This window comes from Thamnophis elegans, chromosome 5, assembly GCF_009769535.1.
Source record: "Thamnophis elegans isolate rThaEle1 chromosome 5, rThaEle1.pri, whole genome shotgun sequence".
Lineage (NCBI taxonomy): Eukaryota > Metazoa > Chordata > Lepidosauria > Squamata > Colubridae > Thamnophis > Thamnophis elegans.
The window spans coordinates 94,056,727-94,082,691 of record NC_045545.1 but is presented as its reverse complement, the minus strand read 5'-3'; the positions used below and the strand labels follow the sequence as shown (position 1 = coordinate 94,082,691).

The following is a 25,965-nucleotide window of genomic DNA, read 5'->3' as shown; positions in this document are numbered from 1 at the left end:
ACATCGAGCACTTGTTTCCATTAAAAAACTTCATTTTATGATCAACTTGTCCGATTGTATCTTTTTTATGGTTCCTCTAACGTATAAAATCTTACCCAAATGCAAGGCTGTTCACGTCATAATGAATTTCTAATGGATGTATAAAAATTCTGCTTTACAAACCCGAGGGAGAAGATGAGACACAAATTTACATCAAACATAAAACCGATGTTTTCGTTTCCTAATTTTCCTCCCCTGACAAAGGAGAAAAATAATAAAAAGCAGAAATTAAGAGAAATCAATCTTTCTTCTCTGAAAGAAGGCAGATATATTTTGTTTGAAAACGTGTGTGGTTTCAAATTTCTTCAAGTGCAGAGAAGAGCAATAAAGAGCCAAGGTGGCGCAGTGGTTAAATGCAGCACTGCAGGCTACTGCTAGATCAGCAGTTCAGCGGTTCAAATCTCACCGGCTCAGGGTTGACTCAGCCTTCCATCCTTCCGAGGTGGGTAAAATGAGGACCCAGATTGTTGGGGGCAATATGCTGACTCTCTGTAAACCGCTTAGAGAGGGCTGAAAGCCCTATGAAGCGGTATATAAGTCTACTGCTATTGCTATTGCTATAAAGATGATTCGGGGACTGGAGGTTAAAACATACGAAAAACGGTTGCAGGAACTGGGGATGTCCAATTTAATGAAAAGAAGGATTTGGGGTGACATGATAGCAATATTCCAGTATTTGATAGGCTGCCACAAAGAGGAGGGGGTCAATGTTTTCCCCAAAGCACCTGAAGCAGGGGGGAAATCAACTTACCTTCACTACCGGTTCGCAAATGTCAGTGAGGCACGCAGGACCTTCCGTGCATGCGCAGAGTGTCAAAGTGCATTATGTTGCCCAGGCAGGTGGGCGGAGCCTCCTGCCGCCACCGCTACTGGTTTGGCTGAATCGGATAGAACCAGCTGAATTGCACCACTGACCTGAAACAATGGATGGAAACTAATCAAGGGGAGAAGCAACCTGAAATTAAAGAGAAACTTCCTAACAGTGAGGACAATTAACCAGTGGAACAGCTTGCCTCTAGTCGAGAAGTTGTAGGGGATTCATCACTGGAGGTTTTTAAGAAGAGATGGGGTGGCCACCTGTCTGAAATGGTAGAGGGTCTCCTGCTTGAGCAGCGGGCTGGACTAGAAGACCTCCAAGAATCCCTTTCAGCTCTGTTATTCTACAATTCTATAATCCCAGATCAATCAACCAGTGGAACAACTTGCCTTCAGAAGTTGTGGGCGCTTCATCACTGGACGTTTTTAAGAAGAGATAGGGCAGGCACCTGTCTGAAATGGTAGAGAGTCTCCTGCTTGAGCAGGGGGTTAGACTAGAAGATCTCCGTGGTCCCTTCCAGCTCTATTCTGATTGATTGAGATAGACGTTTAAATTTTAGGCTCCTTTGTAGTCGTAAGTCGAGGATTACCTGCACTTTCAATGCTTGCAATGTCCCGAGATCACCTTTTTTGCAACCTTCCCAGCCGGCTTCTGACAAGCAAAGTCGATGAGGGAAGCAGGATTTGATTAATGACTGAATGATTCATTTAACAACTGGAGTGATTTGCTTAACAACTGGGGGGGGAGGTCATAAACTCACTTAATGCCTGCCTTGCTCAGCCACAGAAATTCCAGTTGCAGGTCAATGACTATCCCTATACTAAAAGCGTCTCCCTACCTAATTTATACTTGCCTTCAGCGATTAGCAATATTCTGGGATTTCAAGCTGACTCCTGTTCCATTCCTAATACTTACTTCCTAAATCAATCTGCCCAATCAATGATCATGTAATGAATTCACCGAGCTATGCCAGGTTTCATATTAATGAATGTCAATAACCAAAGTCTTCTGGGTTATTGTAAGGGATTAGATTTAACTACCCACATTAATGTGGCTTTTATATTTCTAATTGCCATTTTCATATCTTCTGTTTTATTTGTTGTGTGCTGCCCGGAGGGAGGGAAGGAAGGAAAGGAGTGGAAAAGGAAGGGAGGGAGGGAGGGAGGGAGGGAGGGAGGAAGGAAGGAAGGAAGGAAGGAAGGAAGGGAGCAAGAGAGCAAGGGAGGGAGGGGGAGGAAGGAAGGAAGGAAGGATGTTTTTGCAACATACACTGCATCATGTCAATTCAACTTGAAGTATTGTCTGGTTTTAGCTCCTTCTGTAAGTTCTATTTTATTTTTTTTCATTTTTCTTACAGCTTATCGGGCTGTCCAAGAGCTACTTTTGCTGGAAAGAAAGGGAAAATCTCAGGGGATGATATTCTCAACACTAAATTCAAGACCAGCGATGGTAAAATAATCCAATTTATTATTTGGCTAGTTTTGTAACTACCTTGCTCAACAGTAGTAACTGTGAGAGGGATCTTGGAGTCCTAGTGGACAACCATTTAACTAGGAGCCAGCCGTGTGCAGCAGCTGCCAAAAAAGCCAACACAGTTCTAGACTACATCAACAGAGGGAGAGAATCAAGATCACGTGAAGAGTTAATACCACTTTATAAGGCCTTGGTGAGGCCACACTTGGAATACTGCATCCAGTTTTGGTCGCCACGATGTAGAAAAGATATGGAGACTCTAGAAAGAGTGCAGAGAAGAGCCACAAAGAGGATTAGGGATTGGAGACTAAAACATAGGAAGAACGGTTGCAGGAACTGGGGATGTCTAGTTTAATGAAAAGAAGGACTAGGGGAGACATGATAGCAGTCTTCCAATATCTCAGGGGTTGCCACAAAGAAGAGGGAGTCAAACTATTCTCCAAGGCACCTGAGGGCAGAACAAGAAGCAATGGGTGGAAACTAATCAAGGAGAGAAGCAACTTAGAACTGAGGAGAAATTTCCTGACAGAATAATCAATCAGTGGAACAGAAATTGTCTCCAGAAGTTGTGAATGTCCCAACACTGGAAGTCTTTAAGAAGATGTTGGATAGCCATTTGTCTGAAACAGAACAGGGTTTCCTGCCTAGGCAGGGGGTTGGACTAGAAGACCTCCAAGGTCCCTTCCAAGTCTGCTACTGTATTGTATTGTATTGTATTGTATTGTATTGTATTGTATTGTATTGTATTGTATTGTATTGTATTGTAATTTGGGGGGTAAAGCCAGTGGTGGGATTCAAAAATTTGTACTACACAGTTCTGTGGGCGTGGCTTTGTGGGTGTGGCATGGCTTTTGGGGCATGGCAGGGGAACATTTACCAGTTCTCCGAACTACTCCATCAGAGTCAATGGGGGAAGCCAGATCCGCTTAACAACAGCAGGATTCACTTAACCAACGCAGTGATTCAACTGGGGCAAAAACAATAACCTATTGGCCAACCTAAACGGTTGGGGCTGATGAGTTTGATTTGTTGCCTGTTATGATTCATCATAATTTCCCAATAACAAATTGGGAAATGTTATTTAGATTTTTGAATACATATTGAGGCTGGGTTTGGGGCGTGGGGAACACCCTCAAACATGTTATTGTTGTCATCGGGATGATTCCATTTTTCTTCTCTCCTCTTGTGTCTTTAAGTTCTAGAGAACGACGAAGAAATCAAACAGTTAAACAAAGAAATCAGTGAGCTGAATGAATCCAACACTGAGATGGAGGCAGCAATGGTGAAGCTGCAGTCGCAGGTATGTTTGTTGTGTTGTCGTTGTGATGGACCACCAAGCGAGAAGAAAAAAGTAGCTGAAATTGTTCCCCACCGAGGCTTCCCAAGAGTATGCAGCAAACTCCTGGTCCCGACAAAAAAAGCCCTTTTATTAATTGACTGTGAATTCTGTTCATTCACATCCAGCAAAGTCTTTCAAGGGAGGATTTACAGTCACAGACCTTATCTGGCTTGGAGAGCTGCCAGGCCCATATCTGCAAAACTTGGCCAGGAGACTCAATTAAGTGAACTAATTATCTCGTGCAAACTCCACTCCCCTTTCGTTCCTCTTTTATTTCCTCTGGGAGGGGCCATTCATCGTCCACCTGTGGCCTTACTCCCAAGTTGAGCCCTGTTCTTTAGCTGTTCCCTTCCTCTGACAACTCTGCACATGTGCACACTGGGAACAGGCTCCAGCTGTTCCTCTGCCTTACTGATGTCTGACTCCGAAGGCAGCTGATAACTGGCATACGGCTCAGGCCCTCTCTCTGCCTCCGACACAGAGCCCTCCTCAGAGCCTTCCCCAGAGTCCAGGACTGGCCCATGTTCTTCCCCAACCTCCTCACTGTCCGACTCTGTTGCCAGTTCCGCTGGGGCCACAACAGAAAGGGAGTTTAAACTCTTGAACAGTATTTTCACAACCTTAGCAACATTGCAATGGCTGGACTTCAACTCCCAGAATTCTGGCTGGCGAATTCTGGGAGTTGAAGTCCCCATACCGTAAATTGCTCTGTGTCTACGGCATAGATTCTCAGTTCATGGTTGTCCCAAAGGTGTTTTTTTTCCAAAAGGCAACTAGATTTTGTTTTTCCCTAAAGATATTTCGCTTCTCATCCAAGGAGCTTCTTCAATTCTGACTGGATGTTGGAGAATGGAAAGGTGTATATTCACTGCAGTCATCTGGTCATTAGTACTATCTCTGAGAGTAATTGAGGGCACTTGGAGGCTTATTTGTGCCCTCAGGGTCACCTGAATAGTGCAAATGAGTGTGAAAGAGGGGTCAAAGAGGCCATCTACATTCAGACTGAACAGTCCTGTCTCAACTGAGGGTGGAGGGATAGGACATCACCCATCCCCAGTCTACAACATGGTCCTTTCAACAGTTCCAAGAAAAATCAACAGCCATTTGACAAGCGAAATGTCTTCCGAGAAAAATAAAATCCAGTTGCCTTTTTTTTTAAAGCCCCTTTGGGGTACTGAGAACCTCCACAAACGTTCACCTTTGGGGTTGTGGGAAGAGATGTCCATCTGGTTCCAGGTTGGGAGAAAGACACTGGAAACATGGAGGCTGATTGGAAAGTTGGTTTATTGATGAAACAAAAGTTCTGGTGCAACTGTCCACATTTGGGGGGGTGGGGGTGTTATACCTTCTTTGGGATTTGTATTTGAGCTTCGTATTTGAGTTTCCTATTCCAGAACATGTACTCTATTGGCTATTGTCAGACTCCCATGGGGCCATGAAGGGGTCATGTTTGTCTGAGCAAAATTTGGTTGAAGTTTGGGCTGCTGTCGGATGATGCAATGAAGAGGCTTGAGTTCTGAAAGGGTGTTGGGCCAATTCCTATTGTGGTTTAATAGCTTTCCTCCTGTTTTGGCTCTTGGGTGAGGGTGTTTCCTTATGAATAGAGCTATCTTTCAATAAGCTCTTTATCTTTTAAGTGCTGACATCTGCTGTGGGCTATTAAGAAGGACTGGGGGCTGCTTTCTGCCTCTAAAAAGACACATTTCTCCATTTCTCACTTAGGGAAATGCAATATTCTGCCTTTTTAACATTCCTCAAGATATTTCATTCTTCTAGGAGGTGTGTGTGTGTGCGTGTGTGTGTGTGCTGACTTTCTACAGGGTTAATTTGTTCCAGAACCTTCCGTGAGCTTTGAAAAGCTACATTCACTGTCCACGTCCCCTGTAACCACTCTTCTCTTGATCCGGCAGATCTCCAGCATGGAGAAGAACCTCAAAAACATCGAAGAGGAGAACAAGATGATAGAGGAGCAGAATGAAGCCCTCTTCCTTGAGCTCTCAGGGCTGAGCCAGACCCTTATCCAAAGTCTTGCCAATATCCGCCTTCCACACATGGTAAGGAGAGGAGGACCTCAGATATGCTACTAATCCTTCACATCCCGGTTTCTATAAGCCATTATTGTATGGAGGGGGGGATGCCTCTGAATCGTTGGTTCGGTCCTTTTTTTTAACCTAGTAGGACAGTCGGTGTGGAAAAACGACACCCTTTTGGCAGGGGTTTGCTCTCCAAGCTTTTTTTCAATTTCGTTTCTGGACGTTTCGTTACCAGGCTAGGTAACATCATCAGCAGGACTTTCTGGTCCTCTTGGTCCTCTTTTAGCTTATAAATGTCTTGTGTGCCAGTTGTGGTCAGTTGACCATGAGATTGGTTGTTCGTTGGAAGCTGTATTGAAATTCTGGGCAGCTGACTAATTCCCTCGTTCATTGGTCGAGGAGGAAAGGAAAGGAAGGAAAAAGAAAGGAGAGGGGAGGGGAGGGAAAGGAAAGAAGAGGAGAGGGAAAGGAAAGGAAAGGAAGAAGAAGGGAAGGAAAGGAAAGGAACAAAAAGGAAAAGAAAGGAGGAAGAAGGGAAGGAACAAAAAGTAAAGAAAAGGAGGAAGGGAAGGAGGAAGAAGGGAAGGGAAAGGAAGGAACAAAAAGGAAAGGAAAGGAGGAAGAAAAGAAGGGAAGGAACAAAAAGGAAAGGAAAGGAGGAAGAAACAAAAAGTAAAGAAAAGGAGGAAGGGGAGGAGGAAGAAGAGAAGGAAAAGAAAAATGAAAGGAAAGGAGGAAGGAAGGAAGGAAAGGAGGAGGAAGGAGGAAGGGAAGGAGGGAAGGGAAGGAACAAAAAGGAAAGGAAAGGAGGAAGAAGGGAAGGAACAAAAAGGAAAGAAAAGGAGGAAGGGGAGGAGGAAGAAGAGAAGGAAAAGAAAAAGGAAAGGAGGAAGGAAGGAAGGGAGGGAGGAGGAAGGAGGAGGAAGGGAAGGAGGAAGGAGGGAAGGGAAGGAACAAAAAGGAAAGGGAAGGAGGAAGAAGGGAAGAGAAGGAACAAAAAGGGAAGGGAAGGAGGAGGAAGGGAAGGAACAAAACGGAAAGGGAAGGAGGAGGAAGGGAAGAGAAGGAACAAAAAGGAAAGGAGGAGGAAGCGAGGAACAAAAAGGAAAAGGAAGGAGGCGGAAGGGGAGTGAAAGGAAAGAAAGGAGGAGCAGGGGACGGAGAGGTAGAAGGGAAGGGAAGGAAAAAATGGTCTAGCCTGGGTGTAAAACTGATTAGAATGGTTTATAAAACCATCCAGTTGTGACATAAATTAGACCAGACAGTTTCAGGTTAACTCAATATGGCTGGTAGCCCAGCTTGTAGCCAGATTTAATGGGAAAGAAGCTTAGTTGCAAGGCTAGGCAGAAGGTTAGGGCAGAGGGAAGTCAGCTATGCTGGAGGCTCTTACTTTCCCATCAAGAAAAGGAGGGATAGCAAATCCAGCCCAATCCTTCTTTAATGAGGCCTAAAGTCTCGATAGATCAGTGTTTCTCAACCTTGGCAACTTTAAGACCCGTGGACTTCAACTCCCAAAATTCCCCAGCCAGCAGGATCTTCTTTTCGTGTTTTGGGATTGTTGCTCATTAGTTCTCAGAACCCAACTTAAAAGAAAACGACACAAGCTTCATCAAGAATATGCATCGAGCAAAGCTAAGAGAGGATTCAAATGTAATAGATGTTGCGGCACCCACTGTAATTCAGCAAAAAAAAAAAAACTTCACTTTTTACCTCAATTTCTGTCATCTGAGCAATCTTGGCCATAAAGAGAGTGCATTAGATTTAACATAACGGGGGCAAACCAGTATCCAGCTGTCAAATTACTGGACAGTAATCCCCCCCCCCCCCAAGCTTTGCTGAACTAGAACAACTGAAAAGGAGTTATTAATTGCCTACTCTATATTTTTCCGGAAATTAATTCCATCCTGCGGCAGGCAATCATTAATGAGGCAGAATTGATGTCTTACCTGACACCAGAGACGAACAGAAAGGGAAATGAAGGGTCCTTGGTGCTCTCTGAGCTTGCTTGTTTTCTTGCAGACGTTTCATTACCTAACTAGGTAACTTCAACAGAGCTAGAAGAGAATGGGGCTTGCAGAGAGGAGGAGGTGGTGGAGGAGGAGAAGGTGGAGGAGGAAGACGATGAGTGTGGGGTCCTTGCTGCTCTCTGAGCTTGGTTGTTTTCTTGCAGACATTTAGTGACCCAACTAAGTAATATTATCAGTGCTAGAAGGGAATGGGGTTTGTGAGGAGGAGGAGGAGGAGGAGGAGGAGGAGGAGGAGGAGGAGGAGGAGGAGGAGGAGGAGGAGGAGGAGGAGGAGATCAGCTATGGGGTTCTTGGTGCTCTCTAAGCTTGTTGTTTTCTTGCAGACATTTAATGACCCAACTAAGTAACATTATCAGTGCTAGAAGGGAATGGAGTTTGTGAGGAGGAGGGGGGGAGGAGGAGGAGGAGGAGGAGGGGGGGGGAGGAGGAGATCAGCTATGGGGTCCTTGGTGCTCTCTAAGCTTGCTTGTTTTCTTGCAGACATTTAATGACCCAACTAAGTAACATTATCAGTGCTAGAAGGGAATGGGGTTTGGGAGGAGGAAGAGGAGGAGGAGGAGGAGGAGGAGGAGGAGGAGGAGGAGGAGGAGGAGGAGGAGGAGGAGGAGGAGGAGGAGGAGGAGGAGGAGGAGGAGGAGGAGGAGAAGAACAGTTATGGGGTCCTTGGTGCTCTCTGAGCTTGGTTGTTTTCTAGCAGACATTTCATGACCCAACTAGGTAACATCATCAGTGCTAGAAGGGAGAGGTGTTTGTGGAGAGGAAGAGGAGGAGGACAGCTGGCGACAGAGAGGCTCTGTGTACCACCTCTGGCACGGGTGCCATAAGTTCACCATCACAGGCCTAGGAGAATTTAAGAGCCGTTAAGAGCAAAGCCGAATAAGAAATGTTCACCCTGAACGCCATAGCTACCCAGCTCCCGGTCTCAAACCAGTTGCACAATGTTGTGTCTTTGAACCTGGGAGAAATGAATAACCCACCGAAGGCAGATACAATAGATACAAGCAGCAGGAGGCCGGCTACCCTCGTTAAGCACACCGTAAATAATGGCTAATGAGGTTCTCTAACCGTTAATCACAGTCCAGAGTGTGGGGACACAGATCCCGTATGCTGGCGGAGGTGGAGAGGATGGCATTTTGTCAGGAATAATTGCACCTGCAGTGCTGGGAAAAGGAAGCATCTCTGCAGAAGATTTATGAACTAGTGTAAAAATGCCCGAAGGCCCGTAGGAGGTAAGACAAACAGGGCATTCGTTAAAGTATAATGAACGCTGATGGAAAAACAACGCCGGAAGAACCTCGGAAAATGGAAATCGTGAATTAGGTTTGCACGTGGCGGATGGTTCCTGGTGAGGAATAAAACTTTAACAAGAGAACTAAACGGTTCAAGCTTGGTGGGCCAAGTCAAATTGTTCTGCAGAGATTCTCAGCCATTCAGGTCAAAGGTGCTTTTTCAGGAGGCAACTGGATTTTCTGGGTTTTTTTAAAATTATTTTTATTTTTTTAAAAATATTTTTATTGTTTTTGCATTTAACAATAGTGCAGCACAGCAAAGCCGTTGTGGCCATACAATCACAGTATATACACATACTGTATTTTTCAGAGTATAAGACGCTCCGAAGTATAAGATGCACCTAGCTTTTGGGGAGGAAAACAAGGGGGGGGGAATCTGCCTCTGCCTCCCAGCAATTTGGTGGGTGGGTGGGTGGGGCTACATTCAATGTATAAGACACACTCAAATTTTCACCCTCTTTTTAGGAAGGGGGAAGGTGCATCTTATACTCCGAAAAATATGCTAATTTCATCTATTATCTGTCAGCCAACTTAGTACATTATCTATCCTTCTATCCAATTGCATTATTTACAATTTGTTCCAGTCTTGTCACCTTGTCTTATACCAATAATAAAATCTGTTCCAAACTTCGTAATATTCCAACTCCCCTTTATTTCTTAATTCTAGGGCCATCTGCTTCCGCACAGGCCAAAATTTTCTTTATTATGTCTAACTCTGATGGGATACTTTCTTTTTTCCAATACTGCGCATAGATTATTCGCGCCGCAGTCAGTACATGGATAACTAGATAGAGCACATCTTTCTTATACCCCTCTGGTATTATGCCTGGGAGGAAAATTTCTGGTTTGAACAGAATTTGCTCCAACCATAATTGTATCATTCTCCAATATCGTTTTGCCTCATTGCATTTCCATTCCGTTTTTTTTTTTTTCCTTTGAAGACATTTCGCTTGTCATCCAAGAAGCTACTTCAGCTCTGACTGGATGGTGGGGAATGAAAATATTTTTCGGATTATAAGACGCGCCTGACTATAAGACGCACCTAAATTTAAAGAGGAAAATAACAACAACAAAAAAAGGTTTTTGGCCTCTGTGGGCATCATTTTTGACCCTTTTGGGGGTCATTTTTTGGCCATTTTTCAGCCTATTTTCTACCCATTTTAAGGCTTTTTGGCACGTTTTTGAGGCTTTTTTCAGCCCATTTTTGAGGCTTTTTAAGCCCTTTTTGAGGCTTTTTTCAGCCCATTTTTTTTTTTTGAAAAATGGCCCAAAAAAGCCTGAAAAATGGCCCAAAAAGCCTCAAAAATGGGCCAAGGAAAGCCACAAAAACAGCCCACAAAAGCCTCAAAAACAGGCCAAGAAAAGCCTCCAAAACAGCCTGAAAAAAGGGCGTGCAGAGGCCAAAAAAATGGCTGGCGGGTAGGCGGGGCTTCAGCAATATTCGTTCTATACAACAGTGGTCTCCAACCTTGGCAACTTTAAGACTTGTGGACTTCAATTCCCAGAGTTCCTCAGCCAGCTTTGTCCACAGGTCTTAAAGTTGCCAAGGTTGGAGACCACTGCTATAAGACACACAGACATTTTCACCCCCTTCTGGGAGACAAAAAGATGCATCTTAAAGTCCGAAAAATACAATATATATATATACACACACACACATCTTGGATGAGAAGCAAAACATCTTCAAAGGAAAAAAAAAAACAAGAAAGTCCAGTTGCTCCTGAAAAAGCACCTTTGGAACAATACCTTTATCAGGATTTTGAGTTGGGTTTCTGTAATGTAGCTGAAAACACACGAAAAGTCCCCAGTTCTTTCTGAATTTAAGACGCCTTTATGAGTCTTCATGATTATGACTTCCCTGTTTCCCAGTTAGGATTTACGATGATGGTAATTTATGCTTCTTTCTGTTTTGTCTGTTTGTTTTGGAATCCAGGAGCCAATCAGTGAGCAGAACTTCGATGCCTACGTGAACACTCTTACTGACATGTATACCAATCAAGAATGCTACCAGAATCCTGAAAACAAGGATCTCCTGGAAAGCATCAAACAGGCCATTAAAGGAATTCAGGTCTAATAGGTAGGACAAAGGGAAAAAAAGAAAGAGAATGTGAGAGAGAGAGAGAAAGAAAGAAGAAGTTAGGCTATCGGGAAGACTTTAGAAGACCTTCACTCAGGTTTATTTGTTGAATGAATGAATCAAAGGACCAAAACTTAACCAAGAGGCCATTCACAAAAAGAAGAAATGAACTCATTTTTTTGTTTCCGTTTCGTTTCGTTTCGTTGACTGGATCGCATCACTTTGGCAAACAGTGGGAACTCTGTTTTATTTTTGGCAGTAGATTCAAAGCTGGATCTTGGACATAGGTAAGAGAGGCTGGATCTTCGCGCAGCTGCTCAATTCCTACACTTCACAACGCAGTTATTCCAATATTTAGAACGTTCAAGGAACAGGGATTTTTCTCTCCGTCCATCCCAGGAGTTTCCACCATCCCGTGTTGCTTTTGGTCACGTCTCAAGATAACCCGTCCATTCTACGTCGTCTGTTGTTCAGGAGATGCTGGAACTGTGGTCCCTCCCTCCATTGAAATCTTGACTTGGATTGTCCCAAAGGGGCTTTTTCAAGAGGCAATTGGACTTCCTTGTTTTTCTTTGAATAGAATATAGAGTAACAGAGTTGGAAGGGACCTTGGAGGTCTTCTAGTCCAACCCCCTGCTTAGGCAGGAAACCCTGCACCACTTCAGACAAATGGTTATCTAATATCTTCTTTAAAACTTCCAATGTTGGAGCATTCACAACCTCTGGAAGCAAAACTGATTAATTGTTCTAACTGTGAGGAAATTTCTCCTCAGTTCTAAGTTGCTTCTCTCCTTGATTAGTTTCCACCCATTGTTACTTGTCCTGCCCTCAGGTGCTTTGGAGAATAGCTTGACTCCTTCTTCTTTGGAGCAACCCCTGAGATATTGGAAGACTGCTATCATGTCTCCCCTAGTCCTTCTTTTCATTAAACTAGACATACCCAGTTCCTCCACAGTGGCTCAGTTGCTAAGACGCTGAGCTTGATGATCAGAAAGGTTAGCAGTTCAGCGGTTCGAATCCCTAGTCCCACATAACGGAATGAGCTCCTGTTCCTTGTCCCAGCTTCTGCCAACCTAGCAGTTCGAAAGCACGTAAAAATGCAAGTAGAAAAATAGGGACCTCTTTTGGTGGGAAGGTAACAGCGTTTCGTGCGCCTTTGGCATTTAGTCATGCCGGCCACATGATCACGGAGACGTCTTCGGACAGCGCTGGCTCTTTGGCTTTGAAACAGAGATGAGCACCGCCCCCTAGAGTCAGGAACAACTAGCACATATGTGCGAGAGGAACCTTTACCTTACCCAGTTCCTGCACCCGTTCTTCATATGTTTTAGCCTCCATTCCCCTAATCCTCTTTGTTGCTCTTCTCTGCACTCTTTCAACACCTTTTTTACATCTTTTCATTTGAAGAGGTTTCGCTTCTCATCCAAGAAGCTTCTTCAGCTCTGAGCAAGTCCAGTTGCCTCTTGAAAAAGTACTTTTGGGTACAACCATGACCTGGATGACTTGAGAATCTCCGTAGTAGACACTGGGATAGGATTCTGACTCAACGAAGGAATCCCAAAGCCGCTGGACAATGAGAACTTCCAAAAGTATTACAGAGTCACGTTTATTTTTTATTTTCCATTAAAAAAAAAAAGCAGCTCCGGATCTCCAGCGGAAAACGCAACAGGAAACGGGGAAAAAAAACAAAAAACAAAGCAAAGGTTCTCAGGGAAGCTTTTTGGAGTTTGCAACTACAGTATTCCTTTGTCTGCCTTTTTTTTTTGGGGGGGGGGGAAAGAGATTAACGAACAGACCAATCTGGGGACGTTTTATAGGGGAGTGTGTTATCGTGGTCCAATGGCCCGTCAAGTTTTGGAAAGTCGTTTTTTGCTGGTCCCGTTCATCGTCGTGGTCATCATCCTTCAGTAGCACCACAGACATCGATGCCAGAGACATATTTCAGGCGTGACTGGGAACAAATGAGCTAGGCTAGGGGACGGCAACCTGCGGCTCTGGAGCCGCATGTGGCTCTTTCATCCCTCTGCTGCGGCTCCCGGTTGCCAGTTGGCTCCACAATTGATAGGGCTTTTGGTTACGACAGGTTGAGGCAAAAGGACGCCGCACTAGGAGGAGACTCTACGGACTTCCAGGCGCCTCCAGAATTGAGCAGTGGGCTTCTGGTTAGGACCTTTGTGGCTCTTTGAGTGTTTAAGGTTGCCGACCCCTGGGCTAGGCTACTAGTTACTCTTCCCTCTGGGTTTTGGGCTGAAACATTCATGGCAATGCTTATTGGTTCTCAGCTTTGTTTTCTACATTATTATTTTTTTTCTGTGTTTCACGAAAACATGGGGACTGTCCTTCAAGAAATGTTGGGTAAAGCTCTTCCAAAGAATCACTTTGATTCAGTTTTGGGGTTCGCCCTCCAGGATACGTTAAGTCCACTGTGCACTTAAAAGAATTCCAAGGAAGTGAATGTCTCTTGCGAAGCAAATTGATTCAGCACCCCCTAAATTCAAGGAGATACGGTTAGATTTTATTTTTTTCTGAGGGAGATAGGAGGGGTCGGAAAGAGGACACAGACAGCGGTGGGATTCAGCCAGTTCGCACTTATTCGGGAGAACCGGTTGTTAACTTTCTAAGCAGTTGGGAGAACCGGTTGTTGGAAGAAATCTTATTTTCTTTTTTTCCACTTTACAGGGCTAATCCTGTAAGGAAGGCAGGAAGGAAACATTCTGGTGTTGTTTCTAGCCTAATCTTTATTGCCCTGCTTGCAGAAACTGCCTCTCCGGTTAACCCTTATTACATTGTCACAGCTAAGACGAAGCGCCCATCGACGTGAGTGACGTTGAGTTGGCCACGCCCTCCCAGTCACATGACCACTGAGCCACGCCTATCCACGCGGACCTTTAGGGCAGAGAACGGGTTGTTAAATTATTTGAATCCCACCACTGGACACAGACTATGGTTTGTCCACCCCTTAGCAACAGAACGAATCCTTAGTTTGAACCCAGCCATGCTAACGAGAAGGATCTGCATGGGGCACTGAAACAAACAGAAGGAAGACATTTCTGTAGTTAATTACCAAGCACATCTGCATTGTATTAAAGTAACGGAAATATCTATACAATCCCCAAGGATTTCAGCACCCCTCGATGTTTAAGAAATCAAAAGCTGAAAAATTTGACACGCCTTACCAAGTACCGTAGTCCTCGACCTACGACCACAAATCAGCCCAAAATTTCCTTTGCTAAGCAAGGCAGTTGCTGAGTTTTTGCCCTTCTTTACGAGGTTTTTTTTTTGCCACAGTTATCAAGCTAAGCGTTGCGGTTGTTAAACGGATCCGCGCAGTTGTTAAGTGAATCGGGCTTCCCTCCCTGGATGCTGCTTGTCACGGACGGCGGCTGGGAAGGTTTGCAAAAGCTGTTAGCACGACACCGGGACAACGCAACCGTCATAATTGCATAAAGGTTGCCAAGTTCCCGAATTTTGATCGTGTGTCTGTCCTGGTCGTAGGTGTGAAAACCGGTTATAAGTCTTCTTTTTTATCCCCAGACCCACAGTAACTTTGAATGGTCGCGAAATGAATGGTTGTAAGTCGAGGACTGCTTGTAATTGGCTAGAGGGAAATCACTCCCCATTTTGAGATACCTAAAGCATGAAATAACAGCTGTGGAGAAATCCGGAAGAAGGCAGGGGAATCTTCTCTACAACTTGCAGTTGTGTCCTGAGATAGATACTTCTCACACTTGATGAATTGCAACCGTTCTTCATCTGTTTTAGCCTCGTCCCCTAATCCTCTTTGTTGCTCTTCTCTGCACTCTTTCTAGAGTCTCAACACCTTTTTTTACATCTTTTCTCAGCAAATCCAAAAGCCAGACAATTCCGGCTTTTGGGTTAGATACAATTCGAAGTATAAGGTATTAGCTACTTCATAAGATAGCAATAGCACTTAGACTTATATACCACTTCATAATGCTTTCACAGCCCTCTCTAAGTGGTTTACAGAGTCAGCCTCTTTCCCCCCCAACAATCTGGGTCCTCATTTTACCCACCTTGGAAGGATGGAAGGCTGAGTCAACCTTGAGCCGGTCAGGATCGAACTGCCAAACTGTCGGCAGCCAGTGATCAGCAGAAGAAGCCTACAGCACTGCATTCTAACCACTGCGGCTTGAGATTCTTTTCACTGCACTTAAATCTCTTTTTTTTTTTTCTTGGCAATTGTGTGGTTTTGAAAGCTAATTCTCCCCTCCCATCCAAGCTTCTAAATTGCAATCCTCAATTCACTCCCAGGTAGTCCTCAATTTCTATCCATCATGGATATCCCCAAATTTCTGTTGTTAAGGAAGACAAGCGGTTAGGTGAGTTTTGGCCCCATTTGACCGCCTTTCTTGCCACCGTTGTTACGCCATTCAGTTCGTCACACGGTCGTAAAAGTGAATCTGGCTTCCCCGTTGACTTTGCTTGTCAGAAGGTCGCAAAAAAAAGGAGATGATTGGTCACTAAACAAACGGTTGTAAGTCAAGGACTACTTAATTCATCCCCTCACTTCCACCATGAACGTTTCTAAATTGATAAAATCCTCAATTCACACACAGGACCATCAGCAATTTTGAAATCAGGGACGTCCCTTCCAAAATCACAACCCCGCACGGGATTGTGCCGTAATTCTCATCTCTAGACTAGTTGGGATAGTTTTGGAGAGGTGCCTGGCAGAAACACACACACACAACCCAACAAAATCCTGCCCTTTTATAGGGAACAACCCGGCATTGCCCAGGTATTTATTTATAGGGGGGACTGTCCGGACCAAACGTAATTTCTAATGTTGGATTTTCCCCCTTACCAGAGGGAGCTCCCTTGTGGAGTACTCCTGCACAGTAGAAGCCGTTTTAAGGCACAAAAGGCTGTATCTTAACAGAACACACACCTCGAGGGGTTTTAGGGGTGTCTTACCCAAACAGTATTTGTTTCCAGAGAGTAAGTCATGTATGTACCAAGTTTGGTTGAAATTGCTCGAGGCGTTCCAGAGTTATGCGGGAACATACACACACAGAGAGCTGTTTATATAGAGAGAGATGACAACACCTTATTTCTGTGGGGAAAAGGATTGACATGCAAAGCTCCTGAGACCCTCAGGGTTGTTGGTGCATGCAGGTTTTATTGGGTTTGGTTTTTTTTGCAGATATGGCCTTCGACACCACATCAGAGCTGTGCCAGACATTTCATTACCCAACTAGGTAACATCATCAGTGCTAGAAAGGAACAAAGAGTGCAGAGAGGAGGAGGGAGGAGGAGGAAGTGAAGAACTGTGGGGTCCTTGGCGGTCTCTGAGTTTGGTTGTTTTCTTGCAGACATTTCATGACCCAACTAAGTAACAGCATCGATGCTAGATGGGAGTGGAGCTTGCAGAGGTGGAGGAGGGAGGTCTTTGGTGCTCTCTGAGCTTGGTAGTTTTCCTGCAGACGTTTAATTACCAAACTAGGTAACATCATCAGTACGTGATGTGCACAGAGCAAATTAGTTTCCTTTCCCATTCCTCTGACGGTCTTTGTTCTCACAGAGGCCCAGAGGAGGAAATGCATTCATAATGCACAAATCATAATTTAGATTGCCCGGTGAGGTTTCTATTCACGTTGAAAATCCGACTGGAACCGGGAGTCCCTCCCTCCAAAACTTCAGTGTGAGAATGCCTTAAAAGCTGTAGTTCTCAACCCACTTAGGGTATAACCAGCTAAAATATTCTGATGCCAAGGAGAAGGTGCCCTTATGAAGATGGAGACAGGAAGGGAACACACACAAACCCACAGATGGGCGACTTTACCAAAGGCCGAACGGTTGCAGGCGGCTCCTGAAGTCGCCCATCTGAGGATAAACCAGCTGTTGCGCTAAATAGGGCAATTAACATTTACCCCTGGCTTACAACCTGTAGCAAGTGCGAAAAGCAAATAAAATAAAGGGAAATGCGATGGAGATGAAGTATTAATATGGTATTCTGTGTGTAAATAAAGTCTTAAGGGGATGGTACACTGCAGCTCATTTTAGTACTTACAAATAGAGAAATTGCACTTCCTTTAAAAAAAAAATTGAAGGATTTTTTTTGGGGGGGGGGAGTAGTTAGTTGAAAAATACTGTAAATTATTTAAGAGTGCACTCATTGTCCATATTCCGAGCGGTGGACAGCCCTGAGGTTCATTCATTGTGTTTTGTTTATATATAACGAGCTACATACAGGTAGTCCTTGACTTTCGACCACAGTGAGGAGCAGAATTTCTCTTATTAAGCAAGGCAGTTGTTAAAGTGAGTCTTGCCCAATTTAAAGCCCTTTTCTTGCCACGGTTGTGAAACAAGTCACTGCAGTAAATCATGCGGTCATTAAGCGAAGCTGGCTTCCCCCATTGACTTTGCTTGCCGGAAAGACGCAAAACTAGGAAGGTCGTAAATCCGGATTTTATGACCCCCCCCAGGACGCTGCATATGCCAGTTCCACTAAAAGCACTAAAATTTTTGATCATGTGACGATCAGAATGCTGTGTTCGGTTGTAAGTATGAGGACCACTTGTAAGTCATTTGTCAGTGCCATTATTACATTGGGCTGTCACTAAACGGATGGTTGCAAGCCGAGGATTACCTGTACAAGTAGTCCTCGACTTAACAACAGTTCATTTAGTGACCGTTCTAAGTTACAACGGCGCTGAAAAAAACAAGTCATCCCCATTTCTCACACTTATGACCATTGCAGCATCCCCTTGGTCACGCAATTTGCATTGCGATACTTGACAACTGGTTCATATTTATGACAGCTGCCGCGTCCCGGGATCATGTGATCACCTTTTGCGACCTACTGATCAACAAAAGTCGAACAGAACGCCAGATTCACTTAGCAACGGGGTTACTAATTTAACATACACAATAATCCACTTAAACAAACGTGATGAGAAAAGTTGCAAAACAGGGGCCGAAATTCAGTTCCCAAATTTTCTCGCTTAGCAACATAAATTTTGGGCTCAATTGTGGTCGTAAGGCGAGGACTACCTGCAGTTTTCCTACCTGTGTGCTACGAGGGGCTAGGTGGACTCAGGAGGGGTGGTCCGTGACGTAGTTTCCATTCTCCGCACCCTTTTCCTCTACTTTTCAAACGCTGTCTGTAGATTTTGTTAAAGTACTAATCAAACATTAAATCTGATTCCATTGCAAATGGTGCTTTTAAGGCAGACTGCTCATCTGAGTATTGAATTCACCAATAACTATGTCTGCAAGCATCCTAATTTGGAAGGAGATATATGTAATTTATATTTGCAGCAACTTATGTTGAAGGGGTTGGGGTTTTTTTTTTGGCTATTTATTGAAATGTTTATTTATTAAATTTATACTTCTTTTAAAGCTGGATATCACATCAAGAGGAAAAGGAAAGAAAAGGCAGATAATAATAATAATAATAATAATTCCTGGAAGAAAATACAACTTTTTGATCAATAAAACAATATTCCCTCTAAGTAAGAAAAAAAATATCTAACTTTTGCGTGTAATTTTGATGCAACCAAGTTATTTTTTATATATTTTTGTTATTTATTCTTTTACCAATGGGGAATTTTTTTAAAGATATTTTATAACTGAAGTGCTTTTTTAAGAAAAAGATTTTTGTTTTGATTTTTCCTTTTGCGTGGGGACAAAATGCAGAGAGAAAGAGAGAGAGAGAGAGAGAAAGAAAAAAAATTAACTCCTTTTTGTTGTTCGTTTTGTGTTCTTATTTTTATTTTATTTTTGTCTCGGCGTTCCTATTGTTTCAGGCACTGATAACGATAAAAAAAAAATTAAAACCCTGTCATTTCTTATTTATTTAATATTTAAATTAAACAAAAAAAATTGATCTGTGCTCTTGTATATTTATTTTGTCATGTTTGTGTGTTGGTTATGTGATGGCTGAGTAACTGTTTATGTGAAGGAATACTCTTCCTATTTAAATAATAAAGAATCACATTGGAAAAAAAAAAACATGAACCGGAGACTGTATGTTCTTCTATGGATTTTATTTTATTTTTAAAAAGAAAGAGAAACATCGGGTGCATTGTGTAAAATAATCCCCATTCGTTTTTGAGAGTTAAGTGTAAATGCCATAGGCCTCGGTTTATGACCAATTGTTTAGCAACTGTTCAAAATTATGAACTACATGGAAAAGATGGGAGTTATGACCCAGTTTAGAAGTTATGACGATCGCGACCCCCCCATGGGTCATGTGACCACGTTCCAGACACTTGTCAACATGGCTTCCATTTCCAGTGTCCTGTGGTCATATGACCATATTTTTTTTGAACGATGGTTTTGTATTTGTGTTTGTATTTAGTTTATTTGTATGCCGCCCTTCTCCAGGAGGGACTCAGGGCGGCAAACAACTCAGGGGGGAAAGGGGACATAAACACAGTACACATAATTAAAATACACGAAAATCACACAGCCATACAAGTCGAGAGGGGAGGGGAACTCATCAACCCCAGGCCTGCCGGCACAGCCAGGTTTTAACGGCTTTCCGGAAGGCCTGGAGAGAGGTCAGGGTCCGGATCTCTGCGGGGAGTTCATTCCAAAGGGCCGGAGCTGCTACAGAGAAGGCCCTCCCCCGGGTGGTAGCCAGATGGCATTGGCTGGTAGACGGAACCCAGAGGAGGCCGACCCTGTGAGATCTAACGGGTCTTTGGGAGGTAATTGGCAGCAGGCGGTCTCTCAAGTACCCAGATCCAATACCATGAAGGGCTTTGTAGGTGACAACTAGCACCTTGAAGCGTACCTGGAGATCAATAGGCAGCCAGTGCAGCTCACAGAGGATAGGTGTAACGTGGGTGTACCAAGGTGCACCCACAATCGCTCGCGTGGCTGCATTCTGGACGAGCTGAAGTCTCCGAATACTCTTCAAAGGCTGCCCCATTTGCCAAAAAGTGGATGTTTTTTTCCAGTTTTTGACAAAACCGTGTCGTAACAAACAATGAGTCCGGTTAGCAAACACAGCATTTCTAGAATGACCATATTGCTCATTTAACAACCACGGTGCTTGTTTAACAACCAATATGTTCATCTATCGAGCATGGTGCTCACTTAATAACCACTGCTAAAATAATAAAAAAAGCCGTAAAATCGGGTTGGTCACATGATTGACCCAATTGTCACATCGTACAACAGTGATGGGCAGGCTCCATTATGGTCGTACATGGAGAACCACCTGTACACTAATATGCACATGAAACATGGAAGTAGTTAGGGAACATGGAGGTAGTAAGCAGAGATGCCTCCTGGGAGATCAAAACAATCAAGATGGCAGCCACAGCATTCCGCCATATTGAGTTTTGGGATTCTCCCCTATGGCCACCCATTTCCAGTTTTTTTTTTTTCCAGAAAATAAACACGTTGCAAATATCCGGAGATTCGTGGACATCAAATTCCAATTCCTCCTTGGGGAAAAGAAAGAGAAAAATCAGGAATGGGGTGAGGACAAAACCTTTCGCGATGCTAAAAAGGAAGTTTTTTTCCACCAGCATGTTTCATTTATTCAAAAACCTGGCTGTTCCGGCAGGCCTGGGGCTGTTGATCTCACTGTTGAGGTCCAGCCCCGATTAGAATGAATGTATGTGGTGCTGCGATTTTTAAACCGTTAAACCGTTTTTTTTTCCCGCTCTCTGTTGTAAACCGCCCGGAGTCCTTCGGGATTGGGCGGCATATAAATTTTATAAATTAAATTAAATTAAAATTAAATTCATCATTCAATGATGAGGATGTGTTGCCATGTTGATCTTTGGTTACCCTAAGTCAATGGTTCCCAAACTTGGCAACTTTAAGACTTGTGGACTTCAACTCCCAGAATTCTCCAGCCAGCTCGGCTGGAGAATTCTGGGAGTTGAAGTCCACAAGTCTTAAAGTTGCCAAGTTTGGGAACCACTGCCCTAAGCCATAGTTGCATGGACTACAGGCAGTCCTCAACTTATGACCACAATTGAGACTAAAATTTCCATTGGCAAGCAAGAAAGTTGTTAAGGGACGAGTGAATTTTGCTCCATTTTACGACCTTTCTTCCCACAGTTGTCAACTGAATCACTGCAGTTGCTAAGTTAAGAACAGGGTTGTTAAGTGGATCTGGCTTCCCCATTGATTTCGCTTGTCAGGAGATTGAAAAAGAGTGGTGGCATCAGAGGTGGGATTCACTTACCCTCCCTACCGGACCGCAAATGTGAGTGCACGTGCCCCGTCTGCGCATGCACACTGCCTACTGTGCATGCACAGTGCTCGTGCATTATGTCGGGTGGGTGGGTGGAGCCTCCTGCAGCTGTTGCTACAGGTTTGCCCGAACCAGAGAGAACCGTCTGAATCCCACCTCTAGGTCACATGACCACAGAACCCTGCAACCGTCATAAATGAATGCTAGTTGCCAAGAGTACAAATTTTCGTCACATGATGCCTGGGATGCTCAATGGTCGTAAATATAAGTCGCTCGTCTCATGTCCCTTCTTTCCATGCTGTTGTTAACTGTACTATCACTAAACAAATGGTTGTAACTCAAGGATTACTTGCATTGCAAAAGTTCATGGATGCAATATATCAACATGTTAACATAACACACATTTCACCTGCTCAATTAAAAGCCAAGTAACTTCATGCACAGTATAATAAATCTGGTGAACGTTTAACGTTGGCTACATTTTAAAATCCTAATAAATCCTCTGCACCTGACCGGAACTAGATGGGGGGATAATGTCAGCGTTCTAAATATCATCCAGAATTAAATCAGAGTCCAAGGCAAAGCTATCATTAAACTTCCAATTTAATAAGACAGACATGTTGGCACAACTGTGGAAATCCCGAATCTGAAAGCTTCCTCGGATTCCCACCCAGTAGAAAGTTCAAAACCTTTCCCCACAGCCACAAGTCCATCACAAGGTCCAATCTTCCACAGCCACTGAGGTTTTCTAGTCCAACCCCCTGCCTAGGCAGGAAACCCTATACTGTTTCAGACAAATGGCTATCCAACATCTTCTTCAAGACTTCCAGTGTTGGGGCATTCACAGCTTCTGGAGGCAATTTCTGTTCCACTGATTAATTGTTCTAACTGTCAGGAGATTCCTCCTTAGTTCTACGTTGCTTCTCTCCTTGATTAGTTTCCACCCATTGCTTCTTGTTCTGCCCTCAGGTGCTTTGGAGAATAGTTTGACTCCCTCTTCTTTGTGGCAAACATTCTTCAAATGCTGTTTCTGATTTCCAGTAGCTTTCGTGTCCACGCCAAGATATTCTTATTAGTCGGACCTGTCTTGGTCACCAGCTACTCCCAAGAGTTCTAAATCCATTTTCTTTTTACTTCTCGCAATCTATTCCGTCTTTTAGCCTCCTCAGTGCTCTCCAAGAACTTACATGCAGAAAAACAGGCACCATCAGAAGAAAGGTTGATTCCCTATTTCAAAAGATGGCAAGCATTCTATTTGGAATGTTATCTCACGCATTAAAACAAAAACGAAAAAACATTTGTCCAAGGAGGAGGAGGAGGAGGACTCAGCAGGGTCCCTATGGATTTGAAATATCTTTTCTGTTTTGCACGAGCTCCACCTTGTGTCTGCTTAGAGAGCAATAGCTGGACTCATTTATTTCTTTATTCCAGAAAAATGTACATTGCCGCCTACTCGCACATGACTTAAGACCAGTGATGGCGAACCTTTTTCTTACGGGGTACCAAAATTGTGCGCGCATGCGCTACCATGCGCACAAGTGTGCCCACACCAATTCAATCCTCCCTGCCACCTGCGCATGCACGCATGACCCCCTCCCCAGGCTCCGGAGGCTCTCCTGAAGCCTGGGGAGGATGAAAACAGCCTCCCCTGTGCAGCCCGGAGGCTCTCCGGAAGCCAGAAATGGATGTTTTCCGAACTTCCGGTTGGCCTTTGGGGGCCATTTTTCGCCCTCCCCAGGCTTCATAATAGCATCCGGAGGCTGGGGAATGAACTTCCGGTTGGCCCGTTAGGCCTGTTTTTCGCCACTCCCTCCCTCCCCCCCCCCCCAGCCTCCGGAGGCTCTCCTGAAGCCTGGGAAGGGCGAAAACAGCCCCCTGGAAGGCCGAAAATCAGACGGCCGGCATGCGCATGTGTGCTGGAGCTGACGGCTGGCATGCCAGCAAATATGGCTCGTGCCAAAGGTTTGCCATCACGGACTTAAGACTTGGAATAACTTGATTGTCACTTTGAACGTACACCAATCGGCATACATTAAAATGAAATTTCCTTACAGCTCTCAAAAGGGTCACCCCCTCCAATGTACACTACATGGACATGATAAGATGAAAGATAGATGGATGGATGGATGGATGGATGGATGGATGGATGGATGGATGGATGGATAGATTGATAGATTGATAGATTGATAGATAGATGATAGATAGATAGATAGATAGATGACAGATAGATAGATAGATAGATAGATAGATAGACAGATGATAGATAGATAAATAGATAGATAGATAGATAGATAGATAGATAGATAGATAGATAGATGATCGATAGATAATAGATAGATAGATAGATAGATAGATAGATGATAGATAGATAGATAGATAGATAGATAGATAGATAGATAGATAGATAGATAGATAGATATAGATACATGATAGATAGATAGATAGATAGATAGATGATAGATAGATCGATAGATAGATAGATAGATAGATGATAGATAGATAAATAGATAGATAGATAGATAGATGATCGATAGATAATAGATAGATAGATAGATAGATAGATAGATAGATAGATAGATAGATGATAGATAGATAGATAGATAGATAGATAGATAGATAGATAGATAGATAGATAGATATAGATACATGATAGATAGATAGATAGATAGATAGATAGATAGATAGATAGATAGATAGATAGATAGATGATAGATAGATAGATAGATACATGATAGATAGATAGATAGATAGATAGATAGATAGATAGATAGATAGAGATAGATAGATAGATAGATAGATAGATAGATAGATAGATGATATAGATAGATAGACAGACAGACAGACAGACAGACAGACAGACAGACAGACAGACAGATAGATAGATAGAGATAGATAGATAAATCCAAAACTTCTTTTCCCATCTGTGGTCGTAAGTCGAGGACTCCCTGTAGTCAGGAATAAAAGCCTGAAACCCTCGTGCTTCAAACACACACACTCTGCTGCAGGTTGTCATAAACCTCCTTCCAGCCTCTTCAAATTCTCAATAATCCCTTGTTTCTAAAACAAACATCTAGAACTGGGAACGTTAAAATGGATCTTTTGTTTATCAGAACAACTGCGACAGCAATGACGTTTCTGGAACTGTTCAGTCATCTCTTAGCTTTAGAAAAGAGTGTGTCACGTATTACAGAACAATGATAGGGAGCAGAAGAGCGACAGAATAATGCAGCGTTTAAAACTGCTTCGCCTGAGCAAAACTGCATGGTGCCATTCAGATCCACAGGAGGGCTGTACAGGAGTCCTCGACATACGACCATCATGGTACCCGCTCATTATGATCATAAGTCGTACCAGTTGATATTATGGTGGGTTGTTTTTTTGTTTTTTTTTTGCAGTAGCCATTAAGCCAACACGGCAGTCATAAAGTAGCCACTGCAGTTGCTGATGGTTTACAACAGGTACGGTTTTGCCAAAACCCAACCGTAAAGGTCAATTGGTAGCAAAACTGTCGTAAAGCACAATTACGTGACTGCAGGGCGCTGCAAATCGCCATAAATGCAGTCATGCTGCTGAACCCATTCAGTCACGTGATCCCAGAAAGGATTCATTCAACTCTCGGAACTTTGGATCTGAGTCATAGGTCCGTCGTAATATTGAACAGTCATTAAACGGCCATTCGTAAGTGGAGGACTACCTGTATCCCAACCACAGTTGCAGGGAAGGGATTGCAACCCTGAGAATATTGGTTCCACCACAAATCCGCGAAGCCCTTATCCGCGGAGACATAAGCGCGAAGACTAATTCGCGCCGTTCGAAGCGCTAAGGAAAAACGCGACCCTACTGCGATGATATAATCGCGGAGGGCAAATCCGCGCATTCCCAAGCACTCAGTACCCTAAACCTAACCCTAAACCTAACCCTAAACCTAACCCTAAACCTAATCCTAAAACAAACCCTAAAGCAAACCCCTAAACCTAATCCTAACCCTTACCTTAATTGAAATCGGCTTTCTGCCGCGGCGCCATTTTAAAGCGCCCTTCTGTTGCCGCGCTGTTGTCGCGGCGGTGATGACGCGCGGTGATGACGTCGCGGCTTTAGCAACGCGATTTTATCACCGCTATTTTGACGAGCGCGGTTTTGTCATGCCACGAGAATATTGCCCATAGATTCACCCTCAATTTCTTAGCCAAAAATTGTGGACTGACAAAGAATTGATTCCACTGGCAAAGAAGAGGAATGACTTGGCTCCAGAGGTTGTGAGTGCTCCATCACTGGAGGATTTTAAGAAGAGCTTGGGGGGAAAAAAGAACACATATAGGCTGTGTGAAACCAGGCTTGACAGCAGTAACTGTAAAAGGATGTTGGGAGTCTTAGTGGACAACCAGCTAAATATGAACTAGCACTGTGCGGCGACAGCCAAAAAAGCCAACACAATCCTAAATTGCATTAACAGAAGGATATAATCAAGATCAAGTGAGGTACTAATACCACTCTATAAAGCCCTAGTAAGACCACACCTAGAGTACAGCATCCAGTTTTGGTCACCACACTATAAAAAAGATGTTTGAGTTTGAGTTTATTGGTCTTGTATGCCGCCCACTCCCGAAGGACTCCGGGCGTCTTACAATAAACAAAGGAAGGGGATAAATAGACAAAAAGACAAAACAACACTTTAAAATACACAACAGTCA

General features: G+C 43.7%; 1 protein-coding gene across 1 annotated transcript in view; it reads left to right on the top strand.

The window, feature by feature from the left end:
• MYT1 (myelin transcription factor 1) overlaps positions 1 to 11,091 on the top strand; it is a 113,044-nt gene extending 101,953 nt beyond the window's left edge. The window contains exons 20-23 of the mRNA XM_032218623.1: positions 2,214 to 2,305; positions 3,526 to 3,629; positions 5,579 to 5,722; positions 10,951 to 11,091. Of these exons, the coding sequence (XP_032074514.1) occupies positions 2,214 to 2,305; positions 3,526 to 3,629; positions 5,579 to 5,722; positions 10,951 to 11,091 (481 nt within the window). The remainder of the gene's footprint in view (positions 1 to 2,213; positions 2,306 to 3,525; positions 3,630 to 5,578; positions 5,723 to 10,950) is intronic.
• Positions 11,092 to 25,965: the final 14,874 nt, after the last annotated feature.